General features: G+C 36.3%; 1 protein-coding gene across 3 annotated transcripts in view; it reads left to right on the top strand.

Annotated features, from left to right (window-relative positions):
- Positions 1-17,866, top strand: part of LOC124364590 (centrosomin-like) — a 134,022-nt gene that overhangs the window by 3,306 nt on the left and 112,850 nt on the right. For 2 of the 3 annotated variants that reach the window (XM_046820177.1, XM_046820174.1), the window contains exon 1: positions 15,715-15,846. The exons of the other annotated variant lie outside the window; for it this stretch is intronic. In XM_046820177.1, coding sequence (XP_046676133.1) covers positions 15,779-15,846 — 68 coding nt within the window. In that variant the 5' untranslated portion in view covers positions 15,715-15,778. Of the gene's footprint in view, positions 1-15,714; positions 15,847-17,866 lie in introns of those variants that run through there. 3 annotated transcript variants of the gene reach the window in all.

Below are 17,866 nucleotides of genomic sequence, written 5' to 3'. Positions count from 1 at the left end.
TATAATTGCAAATGTTTTCATGGATTGGTGACATGACATAGTTTTAACACATTCCAACATGTAAAGACTATGCACTGTTAAAATGTTTAGTTGAGCTACAAGATTGTAAACTGATTCTTCTTTCTCAATGTTTAACATTATTTAGCAAAGCTTTTTTTACAATAACTTATAAGAATTTTATTTAAATTTTGGTTTGTAGATCCTCTACACACCCATTCTGTATGTAATTTGAGATTGAATATGGCCATGGAACACCATATTTAAACTGATAAACTGTATTAATAAGACAGCCTTTTAATAACTTAAATTCCAGAACTGATATGATTAATGATCTTCTCAACATTAAAATTCCAGGTTAAAATTCCAGCTAAGATCGTTTTGTAAGACTATAGACTGGAACTTTGTGTTACACAGTTGATCCAAATAGGTATAATTTTATTAACTTATTAATACTTAAATTTTTATATCTTGTTTTGTACTGAAAGAAATAAAGTTAGTTTTTTATGTATTTAGAACCAATCTATTATCGATGAAATATGTTTCAGTTGTAATTTTAAAAGCTCCGTCCAAATATGAAGTTGTTTCTATTTCAACTTTTCTTTTTGTGGTTATGATTAAGTTTCAGTCATCAACAAATGAGGAGACCTGATTTTTTGTATTTTAAATTTTACTACGCACTCTGGCATATCCTTATGTAACATATAAATAATAAGAGAAAGAAATTTCACTTGGGGGCCCTTTATTTCTTACTATGTGGGTGTCGATTGAAATTTTTGTAATCTGCTATTTCCATGTAAGATATTTCAACATATTGTTTTCTATTGCAGGAGTGTGTGACGAGTCTTGCATAAAAAAGTAATTAAAATATCAGTATAACATTATAAAATGTTTTTAGATTTTATCGGATATAGTTTAATTAAAAAATATTAAGGTGTTTCAAGATATTTTACATGCCATGTATAATGTATAAAATAATTAATGCATTACTTTATGGTAAGGATGTCAGAAGTACATTTCCACACAAAGTGATAGGATCTCTGTAGAGATTTGTAAAGTTGATGGATAAGTCCGGGCAACTAACTTGCAGTTATTCAGCTTGGTCGAGGAAGATCAATCATGATGAACTGAGGAGAAGGGACGCGTGCATGATAGTAGGGTTGATCATAGGGGTTAAAGCTTATTCAGATCAACCTTGGTATTATTTGAGTGCAGTGTAATTTTTTTCAATAAATATTTCATTTTAGCATAAGCCTTTTTTACATTTTGCAAAAATAAATATCAGTGGCAACGTATATAGAGTACTTTTGTGTCCCATAATTTTTTTTATTTTTATCGAGCCAAAAGAGCACTTTTAATTTATTTTTAACATTGATTTCATTGTTTAATATTATCCTTAAAAAATAAATCAATATATATATATATATATATATATATATATATATATATATATATATATATATATTTCCTCTTTAGGTTACTATTTAACGTTTTTAATCTTTCATCCTAGATATGCTTCTAGGATTTTCTTTTGTGTTTTAGAGAGACATTATTGTTTTATTTTAATTTCATGCGAAAATACGAAAGCTGATTCCAAGAATGTTTTGAAACTTCAAAAATCTGCCATTTTGGATAGGATCAACCTTTTAAGGTCGAGTTTGTGGCATTGTATTCTACCGTGATCTTTAATTTGATATGCTACCCGACCTGTTTTCCTATAAACATCAAAATTTAAAGTGTTTTAGCCCTATTTGTGACGATTAAAATAATACGGAACTAAATTGACACCCTGTATTTGTGATTATTCCATCGTTTCATTGCCATGATTCTCTGTTTCATTAATATTTAAGTTTTTATTATGTTGATTTGATTGTTTTCATTATGATTGTTTTTATATTCTAAAGGTAGTTTTTTAACTCTTAATTACGAGAAGATTAATAAAATCTAATATAATAAAAAATTCACTCTATTTTAATAACCATGACATCAATATATACTAAGGTTGGTAGTTGGTATTGTGGTCAGGTTCCGTTATTTCACCCCATGTTTTTAAATCGCTACGATAGCCACGGAGTTTAACTATTTATGATCATAGATGAGTACGGAGGTACTAAACTAGATAGACACTGTTTGTTTTCCTTGACGACGTCTTATCTTATCAGCATCAGGCATGCCCAGACTGTTCTTGTTATCGAAATGAGACGAGTGCCTCCGGCCATCAGCGCGGGCTTCGGCAGCCCGCGCTGATGTCGATAACAAAAAAAAAAAAAAAACATCCCTCGAGATAGTACCTATCAGTAAAATATAAAATTCTAGAGGGGCTGATCAGAAATATAAATTGAAATGATTAGTTCACCTCAAACAATCAATTCCGTGGCTATAGTAGCGATTTAAAAACATGGGGTGAAATAACGGAACTTGACCGGTATTGTTTTTTTTTTTTTATATTGTACATCAGCTTTCGAAACTATGACTTAAAAAAATTTTACCGTCCATAAAAGTATGTGCCTGTAACTGAAATAAGATGCTGGTGTTTGACAGGAAATCTAGAGTAATAAAATCGTAGATCATTTTGCCATTAACAAAAGAAACGTATTACTGTTAGGTTAATTTTATGACACTCATTGGGTAAAGTGAATAAAAACAAGTAAATAGTAACAGCAATTACCGAATCTCCCCTAGCAACGCGGTAAGATAAGCGTGTATGGCTCAAATGCTTGATAAGACTCATGCTCAAATCACCTTTTGATGATTCTGTCCAATAATGAGCTTAGAGCCCTTATGGTGCTCTGACAAAGAACGTGGCAGAACACTTTTTGTTCAACTTTTAACAGAATACGCAAAGTAAAAACCGTAAAATTAGTGTATTAGTGAAATTACGAAGCTCACAATATAAATTATGCTTGCGAACGTGCATGGACATCGTCCAACATCATCGTGCATGAACTGAAACAAAGTCTGGCCTACGCCAGGCTGCCCAAATACTGAACAATTACTACAAAACGGTAGTAGTAACTAGGTTTCATTCCATTAATTATTAAAATATAAATCTGTATATATATATATATAATAGACATACAAAAATTATTAGTAAAAAGTGAATTAAAGTGGATGTATATAATCCTCATTAAAATAATATTTATATTGATAAAATAAATTGACGGTAGGTATGTCCCAAAATTTAGTATTGAGAAAATATTCTACACATTATTCCCAGATATATTTTATAGTAGAACAATTAGTTTTTTTTTAGTTTTCTTTTAACAATGTGAAGGAAACAGGATTTTCCGGACATTTGCCACTGTTCAGTGATATAAGAAATCAGTAGGCTACTACTACGTTTAGAGAGATCTACAATCTGATTTCTTACCTAACACATAACTACAATTTAGGTGAAAATGAACAAATAATACCAGAGCATTGTAACACGCATAAATCTGGAATCGCAACAAATAAGTTGTGTGTCAATTCCAAGCATTGCGTTTTGCTTTCATTAAAAAAACCCGTATGTATTGAAACCGAGCCAAAGAATACAGGTTACAATAGGTCTGAACTGAATGACCGACCAAACGCTGAAAACTGATCGATCAGTGGCCAATAGTAAATGGCGATCGTGACGGCAGGAACAAGATAGCGGCAAATCAGGAAACGGGAGTGAGTCTCATTATTGGTTCATTCTAGATGAACTTCTTTAAAGCCCCTTTTTTGAACTCGCATAGGTTTCTTAGTAATCTTTAATTTGTTTGATGCTTTAGTTTTCTTGGTTAGTTACTTATCAGAATTGGTAGCTAAATCCAGAGAAAGACAGATCCTCGCTTATCGCAGTCAGAGCGCTTATCGCTAATACAGATCACGGAAGCCGAAATAACAATGTTGAGGTACAATATTTCGTCTTTAAATTTCAAATAAAGATACTTATGGTTTTTACCTATTCATACTGGTATGCGTATATAGGAAAAGATCCATATTCCTTGCCACAACTACATTTTATACTGTAAACACAGCTTTTGGAATCCCGTGTATCATCTTTTGTTTTGTTCTTACGAGACTCGGTCTAAGAGTGTTGTGTGTTTATCTAACCCGCCAGCAGGCTCGTGTATAGCTGGCATCTAACATTTGACACCAGGCAACATGATCGCTTAATATTAAATTGTTTACAGTTAAAACGGTTGTTATTGTTTTTATTTCATTTTACTTTAGTAGTTCCATTGTTTTTCTAAATATTACGATTCTAAAATGTTTTATACTTGTAAAAAATAAAATAATTCTGTCTGTTTTTGTAATTAAAACGTTAAATCCCATTATATTATAACAATCCCAATATTATAACATATTCATATTAGAAATCAAGGTCATTGCAAATAATGTTAAGGTATTACGAAAATGTGTAACAAGTTACAAGTCAATACGCCTGAGTCTGTACAGATTACCCTTCTGCGGTGGCAATGCATGTGTGTTCTTAACATTTGGATCTACTGTAGTTGTGACATTTATAGGGTGTAAATTTGTTTTTCCGCACCGGACAGTAAAGGCCGGTATTGACAGTGCGAGGCTGCTCGCTGCGAATGCCTCGTGCCATCTGCCTCAGGGTGAGCTCTTCAGCCCCATTTACACTGCCCAAACATCCCCGAGCATCGAGCATTCGTGATCGTAGCTCGCCGGTTTTCAACGAGCACGAACGCAAACGAGCCCTCTGTTTACACTGCTCGAGCATTTGTGTCGATCAGTTTCTCGTGAGCGTTTGCAGTGAATATTGATGATGGCACCTGGACTGTCAAAACTTGCGGTTTCCGCTGCGGCCGTCCTCATCCTGTTACAGGAGGAAACGCGAGGAAGGAAAAGGCGACGCGTGTGGGAGTCTTCATTTTTGAAAAAGAGGAACCACACTATTTTGCTGAGAGATTTGAAAGAAGACCACGGAGGGCTCTTCGAAAACTTCAGCCGAATGTCGTTAGACGATTTCGCCATCATATTGGGAAGGATAGAAGGGAAAATTGCCAAAACCGACACCAATTTTCCGAGAGTGCGTTCCTGCATCAGTCCGGTTGGCGATAAACTCTTTCGATTTTTAGCAAGTGGTGACTCGTACGGTAGCCTCATGTATCTCTTCAGGGTTTCAAAGCCTACAATTTCTTTACTTGTTCCTGAAGTCTGTCGGGCCATCGTAGAAGCACTACAGGAGTATGTCAAGGTAAGAACAAAAATGTATAATATAATTTTTATTTTTGGAAATATATATATTTGGAATAAGTACATGAAAAACGTTGAACGGAACTATTGAATAAAGTGCAAAACGTGTGAATATTTTTAACAGAACGAGGAAAAGAATGTTCCTGCTTCTGAGGGTACCCCAGTTCCAGGATCCGAGGCAAATACGGAGGCGAGCGGATCTGCATCATCACTGCTTGATTGATGTGAATGGTCTGTGGTGGGGGGTTGAGGTTCTAGATGGTGGTATGTAGGAAGAGAGGACAGAGGTGAAGTAGAGTCCCCACTGTACTCTGGTGTAGTCTGTTGTGGATGTAGTAAAATAGCCGGAGAAGGTGGGCCAGAATTCGCTGACGAAAACGTAGTAGCAGGGGACGGAGAGGCTGAATATTCGGCGAAAAACTGATGAGATAAAACCGGCGATTTTGATGAGGAAGTTCGTCATAGCGGCCCATGTCGGCTTCGAAAAGAATGTTGTTGACGTGGTGCTGGACAAACGCTTGTGTCCTCTTGGAGTAAGATTTTAATTTCATCGCAACATGCTCACCATACACATCACAAGCATCACGCCTCACAGCATTATGCAGTATTGCCGACCACCTCGTCAACTTGAGACCGTGGAGAGGCTGGCGTTCTTTGCGCTTCATTGGAGTAGGCTTTTGCAAAACCCAGTGCCGTTTGACTGGAAGCCGATCGTATCTCTTGAGATTGCTGATGAGGGAGGGTTTGAGTAATTTGGGAAGCAGATTCACTTGTATTGTCGTCCTCTTCCTGAATGAGCTCAACCTTAAAAATGAAGAAATGAATTAGCAAATTAACTAAAATACTTGAGGGTTTTATTACAAACTATTGGTTCCGCTATAAAAATTTAATTGTAGTTATTTAATAGTGTGTAGGTATATAATTTAATTTTGACGCTATGGTGTACGTAATAAGAAATATTGTTCATTTCAGATGCCCGAAAATGAAGAACAGTGGCTATGCGAATCCAAGAAATTTGAAGAGAAGTGGGACTTCCCCCATGCTGTTGGAGCCATCGACGGAAAGCATGTAGCAATACAATGTCCGCCCAAAAGCGGGAGCGAATACTTCAACTACAAGTCCTTTTTTTCAGTTTTGTATTATTTGCGCTTGTCGACGCTGATTATAACTTCATGTTTGTGGACGTTGGATGTCAAGGCAGGATTTCAGAATGGTGGAGTTTTCAAAAATTCTCAGTTGTACGACAATATTGAAAAGGGCAACTTGAAACGTCCCCCACCATCTCCACTGCCGAATTCGAGTATCCCCAGCCCGTACGTCATTTTGGGGGACGATGCTTTTGCATTGAGTGACAGTTTGATGAAACCGTACTCTGGTTATCATCCACAAGGGTCCCCAGAAAGAATTTACAATTACCGATTGGGCCGGGCCAGAAGGGTGGTAGAGAATGCTTTTGGCATTTTAGCTTCTGTGTTTCGTGTGCTAAGGAAACCTTTGCTTTTGGAAACTGAGAACGCCAAGTGGGTTGTAATGGCCTGCGTTTACCTCCACAATTTTTCTACGTAGAAGTGCAAAGTTCGTCACGTCTATATTGTCCAGTGGGTGCTTTGGATACCGAGGAAAATGGAGAGGTTACACCTGGTACCTGGAGAAATGAGGTGGCTCCAGGCATCCCTTCTTGGTTTGAAAAAAGTACCCAGGAGATTCAAATTCTACTGCTAAAGATATCCGCGAGCCTTTGCAACATACTTCATGACAAATGGAGCCGTATCATGGCAAAACGATTACGCATGATAGCATTCTGATTGCGCCTAACAACTTAGCTTAAGGACCTTTTAAATTGAAAATTAAATGTTTGTTGTTGGATTTCTGCTGTTACAATATTGAAGAGTTTGTTAGTTTGATAAGTCAGGTAGATAGACTTAGTAATTAGTCAAATAATCATTAAGCCTAAGCATGACGTTGTGTCGCATTTGTGAAAATGTTTACCACAATAAATTTTCTGATTCTGATTCATTACCTATTTATTGTACTACCTAGGAGGCATATTATACCTGAATCTATTAGGAGGCATTTCAAGCTTAAGTACATAAAAAATGAATCTCTAATAAGCCATGCAGGTAAAAAAAGTGTAATTCGTGAGCTTACCTGTGAATCATTCTCCTTTGAAGCGTTTTTGTGAAGTACATGAGTTGATGGTTTCCTTGCACTTGTTCTTATCCTTCAAAAACCCAAAAGCTTCGTAAGCAAACCATTTTCTCCCTGTAGATCTCGTCTGCACCTGATAAAAAAATAGGTTACATTTAATTATCAATTCGTTGAAAACCGAAAACAGGTGTACTATTCAGAGAACAATGCACCGTCTGGCTGCAAATCACAACATCTTATTTCCATTCCACCTTTTATTTTCTATATTATAAGAACGATAATAAAGATACTTAACTTTTTTATATATTAAGAGATGATCACCTTCTATTTTTATTATTATATTATGATTTCTTGAAAATAATAATATGTCAATTGGTGTATTCAAAGTGTATGAAATTGGTTGAAAGATTTATGAATTTGGTTGAAACAATTATGAATTTCACCGGAAAAAGCTATAAATTTGCTAGAAGAAGGCTGACTTACCTTTCCAGTCCCTTTTGAAGTTTCTTCCTTGTTCTTCTCCCTCCTGAAGGAAGCCAACAAGGAGGTTATTTTGCTTTTGACGGTGTCGGATGTCGTCTCCAACTGCGTCGCTATAGCTTCCCAAGCGTCATTTTTTTAATTTTGTTGAAGTACAGCTTGAGGTTCGGCTGCCACAGCTCTGGGTGCCCCTCATAAAGAGAAACTAAAAGGAGGCACTTTTCATTCTCCCACTCCATGCTGCTTTCACGAAAATTACTACACAGAATAAACTGAAGAAAGGAATTCCACACTCGAAATGGGAGACGTGTGAACTCGACAGCCAGTAGGCAAGAACAGAATTCGGTGAACGCTGTTCGAAGAAAGAAACCCGAGGTGTTTACACTGAGCGAGTGGCGAACGAGCATCCCTTTGATGATCGCCGGAAAAAACCGACATCGGGCGGATCAGGCTCGAGCACGAACGAGCATTCGATTCGACCTTGCTCGGCTCGCCGAAACTGTTTACACTGCCTGAGCCTCGAACGAATGATCGTTCGTCACTCCTGTTTGCGACGAATGCTCGGGCAGTGTAAACGGGGCTTAAAACCGACAAGCACACGGCTCGCCTCACATTGTGTGTGACCGCGAAACGCCTCATAGCGAGCAACCCCGGTATCCACAGTCCGAGGCAAAGCCGAGCATCCGCCACGAGGCATTCGCAGCGAGCAGCCTCGCACTGTCGATACCGGCCTTAAAAATCTTTGGATTTCGCCCAACTCTTCTGGAGCATCTATCCGACTTGAAATTAGACCTTCATCAACAGCCTTGACGTTAAAACCCCTAATTTTGAACTAATCAGAATACACGAATAAAGTATTAAAATGTATGACGCCAAAATACACAATTAAAATTTTGTTTAACACAGCCAAAGTTATTCAAGTTTCCAGGAAAGGGTGAGCACATCCTCACAAACAACTGTCGTCCAGTTTCAGTCTCCAAGTCTTCAGCAAGTTATTTTCCAAGTCTGCGTCAGACTCTGACTAAACAGTAAGTTCCGTTTGACTCCCAGGTACTGGCGTGGGTCATTTGTAACATCATCACTGGTCTGCCAGACCCGCATGTCAGTAAATTTTTAATACACGTACCAAAATAAAAAAGAGTACTACCGGGGGAAATTAATTAATTATTTATGAAAGAATGTTATACAATGAGTCCTTATGAGTCAAGTGCTTTATCCGCATTGGTTTAATACATTTTGTACAGGAAGCACTTGTTCCTTGTGCAGACTACGCGTTGAACTTTCCTTCTTTTCACATTTGTTCTGTTGGTGTTTCCTTCCTCCAATGGAACTTGTACAATCTTCTGCAGACTGCCGGATATATTTTGGAATATGAGTAATAGCACGTTGCCCCATAGCCAATGGTGTTACCATTGCAAATCCAATTTCCTTCCTCATTGTCATCCGTAGTATAATTAGTGTCGTGGCCAGAAGCACTGATATGACTCAAATCAAACCTGTTTTTTGCTGAGACAATAATTACATCGTATGGAAAAATGTGAATTAATAAGGATGTCCTCAAATTTATGTCATTTAAACTACAATACACATAAAATCTTTACAATCACACCTCTTTCATTCATCGCCAATGCAACCCACTTCGAACAGCGGGGTCAGTCTTCTAATTGGGCGGCCTCCCAGTTGAAAGCCAAAATCTCATCTGCATTATAAAATGCTTGAGACACCAAGAAGCGTTTTAGGCGGGTATGAACGCCTATGACGTTGGAGCATCTTTGATTGAATTGGGCAGTCTGTTGAGGAATTGAACACCCGCTTGTGAGGGCAGGCTTTCATAAACTTCCGTTCTGTGTTTCCCAGTTCGGTAGTTATTCTGCCACGTGTCTAATACATACAGTATGTATGTATTGGAGTCAGCCATCAAGATAGCAGGTCCACACTGGTTGCCCGCAGTGCGCAAAGAAAAATTTAAAACGTTGGTTTTTATAGAGTTTATTGCGAGGTTGAGGCTGTTGAAGCATTGGACACAGTTTTTGATATCAACAAAAGCCTGTTGTTCCAAAACTTCACTTGGCCTTGCATTGAAAAAGAGAGCCGTATCTACTGCAAATTGCACTGTTTTTATTGAATGTTGAATAAGAATGTTACCAACTCTAGAATTTCATATCTCTAGAGATATTCTCTAATTCTGCCTTAATAGCTTCTACTCTGAATCCATTATCAAAACTGTAAACTCGAAAGAAAATAATACACGAAAATCACTTTTTAATGATAATTAATTACATGGAGAAGTTCCAACAGCAAGAAATCACATAAAGAGCATTCGAACTCTCTGCACTGCAGTAGACTGACATGAAATGACGAAAACCACTGTTAACATCACGCATGAGTTAACTTGGAACTACTGAGAAACGCAGAATCGCAACTAACTCCTTCCGGTTGTTATCTCTAGATTTACCAAGGTACACAGGGTTAAGTACTAAACATTCTAAAATCCAATATCTACTCATTCCAAAGCGTTCTGCACTGTTGGTGATACGATGTTGAGCCGCTACAACACGTATAACAAACAGATGGATCTGAACGCTGTGATTTTCGGGATATATGTTTGTCTGTATGGAAAGTCCAAGTTAGTATGCATGCCATTCGATATTTTTTTTATTAATTCGATTGCAATACAACAGAATTACAATCTATATATATAAAAATGAATGTTTGTATGTTTGTCCTTTATGGAATCGTGAACTATTGGACCGATCATGATGAAAATTTGTACGTATATGTATTTTTCCACGGAGAAGGTTTATAAGCTATGCCCATCCCTTTCCCGATTCAGGATTCCGCCCCACTGGTTACAGAAATACCCATAAGAAATGCATTGCAGCAAACATATGTTAACGTCTTTTCAAATTTTTAATCAGCTGTTCTTTGTAAACATATATTACACTTATAGTTTTAAAGCATAGAGTAAGCTTAAGAGAAACGACAAATTTTGTTTAAACTGTTTTTGCAATCACTGTTAAACATAGACTTTACTATCCAGATAATACAATTCAAATTTGACGTAAAAATTCACCTTTAACTGCAATATTTATTTAATATAAACCATGCTCATGCTTGATCAGAAGAGTAATGCAGATATCATAATTACTATCTTACGTTGGCTACAAATATAAAGAATGTTATAAAATCAACCTTAGTTGTTTTTTTTGACAGAAGTATGGTTCTCAAAACTCCGTGTGTACATATTCTCTCGATCGAGACAACAAAGCAAGCTCAATCGTGGCATCGGAGATATAACTAATTTAATCTAAAATTTATTATAGTAAAAAAAAAAATTTACTAAGTAATATAAGGACTTCGGTTCTTAAGATTTGCGTGCGAAGCCGTGGGTAACAGCTAGATAGAGGCAGGAATATGGTACACACCTTCATAATACGCCCAAGAGGCTCACGATGGAACGACTATCAATTATCTCAGCAATGTTTAGAATGTGATAGAAAAAGAATAAGTGAATATAGTGTACTGTTTTCAACGGGAAATTGCGTGCGAAGCCGCGGGCAACTTTTGCAAAAAATTATTGAAATGCGCAGCAAAGCGCGCCGGGCCCTGTGTTTGTCCTTTATGGAATCGTAAACTATGAGGCCTATCATTATGAAAATTTGTATGTATATGTATTTTTTCCGCTGAGAAGGTTTATATACTACGCTCTTTGATGTAACTCGCCACCAGACGGCGCTGCAAAAGATAAAAGTTTTCAAATCGCCTGCACATTATAAACTGCAATTACAAGGCAGTTAAGTATATTTAACTGCCAAGTACAATTTGAAGGCGCTAAGTTATGATGTACATTTGTCTTTAAAATAAGTTTCTGGTTGAACTTAAAGGTGTTAGACCACTTTATAATAAAGGACATGTACGTGTACAATACACTTTTGATAGATTTTCATGATCGTGACATCAAGGCAAACTCTACATTGGCGATGGAAATATAATTTACTTGAACCAGAAATGCTCTTACAAGGGCAAAGCTTACAAAAAGCGTGCGAAGCAGCGGGAAACAGCTAGTTATAAATAAAAAAGGTCATTGTATAACTTGATGTTAAATTTTCATTCGAAGTCGTTGTTATTTTCAAATAAACAATGCTCCTATTTGTACAATAGTTTTCTACATCTATTATGCCTTGTAAGCGAACATATTAAGCGATTTCTTGGATGGAATGATACGTTAGGAGTGACATAACACCTCAAGAGTGCACCCAAAAAGTAACTGGCTCGTGTGCCTGATACTACTTATTAACCTTATAGCAACTGTCCAAACCATAAACGTGTTGGCTCACCAGGAAACGCTTTTAAATTTAATATTGTTTCTTAATAGTGAACATTTCTTTTGGCACGCCTAAATGCTTAAGTTTATGTTCGAATAAAGTCAAACTGTAATAATTATTCTCTCTTTTTTTTTATTACATCCATCTTTGGTGGGTGGTGAATAGGTATCTTGATTTTTATGACAGAATTGTTTCTTAGATACATATATACTGGGCACCTTAATGAATCCCAGGTGAGCAAAAATTTCTATACAACAGGCCATAAGTGGAATATGTAGCAGGATCCAATGGCTTTTTTCTTCCTTATATTATGTTTACATTTCCGACAGAAGCCCCCCTCCACAAAACTATAGAATGCAAACCCGTTGTTCTACTCGTCCATATTAGACGAGTAATGTCCATTCTACGTTCTTGTAAAATGGACACACTCTGTTCTACTCCATCTTCCGTTTTCCTAGTCTGTTCATCCCATCTAGGCACTCTTTGCTAATCCACCTTCCGGTTTCCTAATCTGTTCATCTCATCGACGCACTCTTTGCTAATCCACCTTCCGTTTTCCTAATTTTTTCATCTCATTGACGCACTTTGTGCTAATCCACATTCCGTTTTCCTAATTTGTTCATCTCATTGACGCACTTTGTGCTAATCCACATTCCGTTTTCCAAATTTGTTCATCTCATTGACGCACTTTGTGCTAATCCACATTCCATTTTCCTAATTTGTTCATCTCATTGACGCACTTTGTGCTAATCCACATTCCGTTTTCCTAATCTGTTCATCTCATTGACGCACGTTGTGCTAATCCACATTCCGTTTTCCAAATTTGTTCATCTCATTGACGCACTTTGTGCTAATCCACATTCCGTTTTCCTAATTTGTTCATCTCATTGACGCACTTTGTGCTAATCCACATTCCGTTTTCCTAATCTGTTCATCCCCTCGACGCGCTCTTCGGTAAATCCACCTTACATTTTCATAAACTGTACTTCCCATTGACACACTCTTTGCTAATCCACCTTCAGTTTTCTTAATCCGTTCATCTTATTGACGCACTTTTTGCTAATCTACCTTCTGTTTTCCTAATCTCTTCATCCCACCGACCTTCGGCATGTGATTTGTACTCGTCATTCTCAACACTGTTTTGTAACAAAAGTATTTTGATGGTATAAGTAGTTTAATTCTAGTCATAACTACAAAATGATGTGTTACAATTTTAATCGCTGGCTCAAGAGGTATTTATTGTAAAAAGTAGTTGTTTGTAAGCAGTTGGTTATATACGGTATGGCTAATGCGGCAGTTTTATAATGTTTACTTTGTCAGACTAAATATACTATTTAGGCAACAGTTATCTCTTCAAGGTTAAACTTATTATGCCACACAAAAGTACTGCGTCAGGCAATTCAGAAAACTATGATTCGCTGTGTAACACTTTCGTCGTGATATGTGCAATTGCGTTTTGTTCATTTATTGCCCAAAGGAACACATCTCTCGAGACATGCGCTGTCGGCGCATAAAGTCATATTAGTCATTCATTGGGAAGATCAAGATCTATTTACGTCGTGTGGGTGACGAGGAGGCAGTCGGATGGGTTCATTCGCCCCGGTGTCACAATCGATAGTCGTGTCGAATGTTGGTATCGATGGCCGGACAGAGTTACCGTGTTGACTGATACAACAATGCCGCACGGAGTACATAATCTACGCGTACTTACTTTTCATAAGTACAACAAACGTGTGATGTACGCACTATTATGTACGGATTTCCGTTTAATTGTGTCTTCGCTTCTTTTACATAATACGTTAGCATAGATTGGTACTTTAAGATAGTGAAGAAGTATTTTAATATTGTACTCAATTCAATATTTATTTTCAGTTTATATAATGGAAATCCTTGTTTTTAGAAGCTACGAAACTATAATTCTAAACAAATGTATGGTACTCTATTTTTTCAACAGTTCCAAAATTAAAAATGTTTTAAATTCTCACTAAATGTTTGAAATAGTTTAAAAATACACGTAAAGCCACATAATATATAAAATTTAATAGCCTAAATAAAACATATATACAATGAATATTTTAAGAAACACAATAAATGGTAGGCGTACCACACAATCACGTACACGGACCGCTGTTTTATTTGACTTTCGTGTTTTTATAAACCTGATGATAGGACTTTCGTCCCGAAACATGTAGTGAGAATTTTACAAAAGCGAATTTTGCACCTGTTAATAAGGTAAAGTAACATATGCCGGGTGTCTTAAAAGTCTCACCCCCCCACTATTAACTATCTCATGAATAGAGATTGTGATATTTACTTAGTGGAATGTTTATATGATCAGGAGTTTTTTAATGTAAGCGCATTTTTTATTCCCCCAAGTGGGGTATTTTGGTGGTAAGTCAAAATTTTAAATGCGATTCCCTAGCAAGTGATACCTCAAGGTGTAAAATTAAGGACAACAATCGATGATGCCTGATACTTCATCACACCTGAAATGTTACAAAATGCGAAACGCAGTGTTGAATCCAGGCGATGATTTTTTAAAGAGGTACATGGTAGCCATATCGATCATCTCATCTGAGTGAAATTGAGGTGGGATTTCAAGATAGGTACCATATAATTTCGTTACAAAATTATTTACAAACATTGGGGGTTTATAGACCAATTCAATCTTTAATTAGCCACCAAATTTGATAGGGTAACATTAGAGACCCCTAGTTTGTGCCATTCTACTTCTTTTTTTTTAAATACCTTTAAAATGACGTGTCATTTGGTAGGGGTTCGTATTTAAAACGTTTGACTTACCCCCCAAAACCCCACTTGGGGGGAGGGGCAAAAATGTTCATACATAAAAAAACTCCTCAGTTGAACGATTGGGAAACCACGTAATTGGCTGACCATGTGATTAGAGTGGGAAAATTATGTAATGAATGAGAATTTGGGTGAATGAAAAACTGTAAGTCTGAATGAGAGTCACTGTAGTGATGAATGCAAAGTTTTAGCCTTTAAATGTCATGACAATTGCGATGCAACTTATATTGTCTTTTATGTATTAAAACATTGAATTGAAAAAAAAAAATGAATTGATCATATAAACATCCCCCCAAAGTAAGTAACTCCATCTCTATTCATAAGAAAGTTATTAGGGGAGGGAGGTCTTTTAAGACACCCGGTATGTATTTTTGTCTAATATTAATAAATAAAATTAGAAATTTTAGTACTAAATACGAACCGATTAAAGATTATCGTAATCGCGGTTAATTATAACGAAGCAATTTGGTAAAATACGAATGTTGATATCGCCATAGAATCGAATGTTCGTAGAGTTCGACCATCGATATCAATCTACTATCGGTTCCAGTGAGCACTAACTGTGGCGGCAGCCTGAGGTCAAATTGATCAGTGCGAGAGCGGTTCTCGAGAATGACAGCTGGCCTGCCGAGCTCACGCGCCGCTGTGATCGGTTGGGAGCGACACCGCGTGTCCCCGGTTACATCTCCCATCCTGCGCCTGGAGTTACCCATCACTTGTCGCAGACCCACCGTAGTGCGCCTGGCCTGTCTGCAGGAGCGAGCGTCCTCCCGCCGCGCTACCCTCTAGTGTACAGTGACTGAATAGTTTAGTTCCGAGTTTTCGGTGAGATGTCGGACAAAGCCGGGTTTTCGGGCAGCCCTCCCGTTCGGTTAGGGAGGCTGGCTATTCCGCCCAGGTAGGTCACTTCGTGTTAAATCAGTTTATATTACAATTTAGAAATAATTCGGTTATTTGACGACTATTCAAAGGGACCCGAAAGATTTAACTTTCTTATGTTTTGTTTATTATTTTTATTTTGTTCAATTGAGAATGACACACTTATTTTAAGGATTATTTTTGTCATAGTGCGTAGTTTATTTTGAATAAGCTTAATGAAAGCTTAAGTTGGCAACCCTCAATACATTTTTTTTTTCATTTTAAAACTGACCTAACATCAACATACTATTGTCAACCACCTCTAGATGACTTGAGGTAATGCAATTAATTACGAAATAAAGTGCATACTATGTTATTTAGACTTACATTTGCCTCGATTGCTTTTCATTTCAAATACAATTCTTCCTTTATATTCAAACTTAAATGAATGAACAATATTTTTGGACTGTTTAATTAAACTGTATAACATTATTTATTATCCGGCATACAGACAACGGACATGCTGTAAGGTGAAGGTCGAGAGACAATTAAAAAGGAGCCTTGTTCTAGTTAGCTATTTGCTATTGCACATACAATTATAAATGGTTTTATTTCAGAAAGTATAATATACAACGTGTGGATGAAAACATATTACTTGTTGTTAAATACTTTGCATAGGTTGGATTTTTAAATATTTGGAAGATCTCAGGGGATTAATTTTATTTAATTGCAGTAGCTATGTTACGAACATTGATTGTACTTGCTGTTTATGTTAACTGCCGGTTGTTCTGCTTTCCTGGAGAAGGAGTTAAAACTCGAACTTTTGATTATACAGGATGTTACAAAAGTTCCGCACGGGTTTGATAGTTCCCGAAAGATTACAAGTAAAGCAATAAAACTTGTTACATAATTACTGCACCTATAAATCTACTTTGTGATGTTACTCTAACGTTTTTATTGTAGCACAATTAATAATTTGGGGAGTAAACGTTTTTCTTTGAAAATGTAAAATAAACGTATTTCACACCAGCAAAATATGTTTAAAGCGAATAATAATTAAATTATTGTATAACAATAAACTAATACGGGTAATACGACAAAACTTAATAACATAAAAATTAACAAAACAGTTCGTATGAAGGTATGTCCTAAAACCTCTAGTTTTCCGTTTATCTGTATGTATGTGTTTATTATACAAAACAATATATATTTTGAACCAGTTAAGATAAAGTTACGAAACTTGAGAGTTGTATTGACATTTGTTAGACCTTTTTGAAAATAAAGTATTAACAAAATCCTTTTATCCGTTTCAAAATGGCAGACTTTAGTAGGTTTTGAGTTATTTTTATGGAATAATTCAAACATCCGATATTTTGAAACAGGTAGAAGGATTTTGTTAATATTTTATAAAGGTCTAACAAAGGTTAATACAATTCTCAAGTTTCATAACTTTATCTTAACTGATTCAAAAGATATATATTTTTAATTAAAAAGACATACAGACAGATAGACGGAAAACTAAACATTTTAGGACATACATATGAACTTTTTTGCTCAATTTTATGGGTAGAACAAAATCCCAAAGTATTGGGACACTTTCCTGAACACCCTGTATAAGATTGGACGCAAATAAAAATTTAAAAATAAATGAACTAATAAAAAAAATAATAAGTGCATAGAATATATTCATCGTTTATAACGCGACTTGTAGGAACAATAATTGTTCCGAGAAGCCAATACAAGTTGACGTTCTGTACAGAATTGGTCTTATAAATATCTTGGCTCGCTAGGTACGTCATTTCGTTTCAATATGGCGCTCGTTGAAACCTTAACAAAAATGCATAACACCGTTATTTATGAACGTCTAGAAAAAAAGTGGTCTGCAAAGATTTATCAGAAATTTCGTGATTAACAATGCTTTTGTACAGTTAAATGTAAATCCCAATGTATCACAATTAACTTGCGATAAAAATGCTGAAACAATCTTATAAATATCTTAACTCTTATTTTCTATATTATGCAGGGTGTCTCATAACTCTCTGAACAAAAAGGTATACCAC

Source organism: Homalodisca vitripennis, chromosome 6 (genome assembly GCF_021130785.1).
Source record: "Homalodisca vitripennis isolate AUS2020 chromosome 6, UT_GWSS_2.1, whole genome shotgun sequence".
In the NCBI taxonomy this organism is placed as follows: Eukaryota; Metazoa; Arthropoda; class Insecta; order Hemiptera; family Cicadellidae; genus Homalodisca; species Homalodisca vitripennis.
This window is presented reverse-complemented; position numbering and strand designations above follow the sequence as displayed.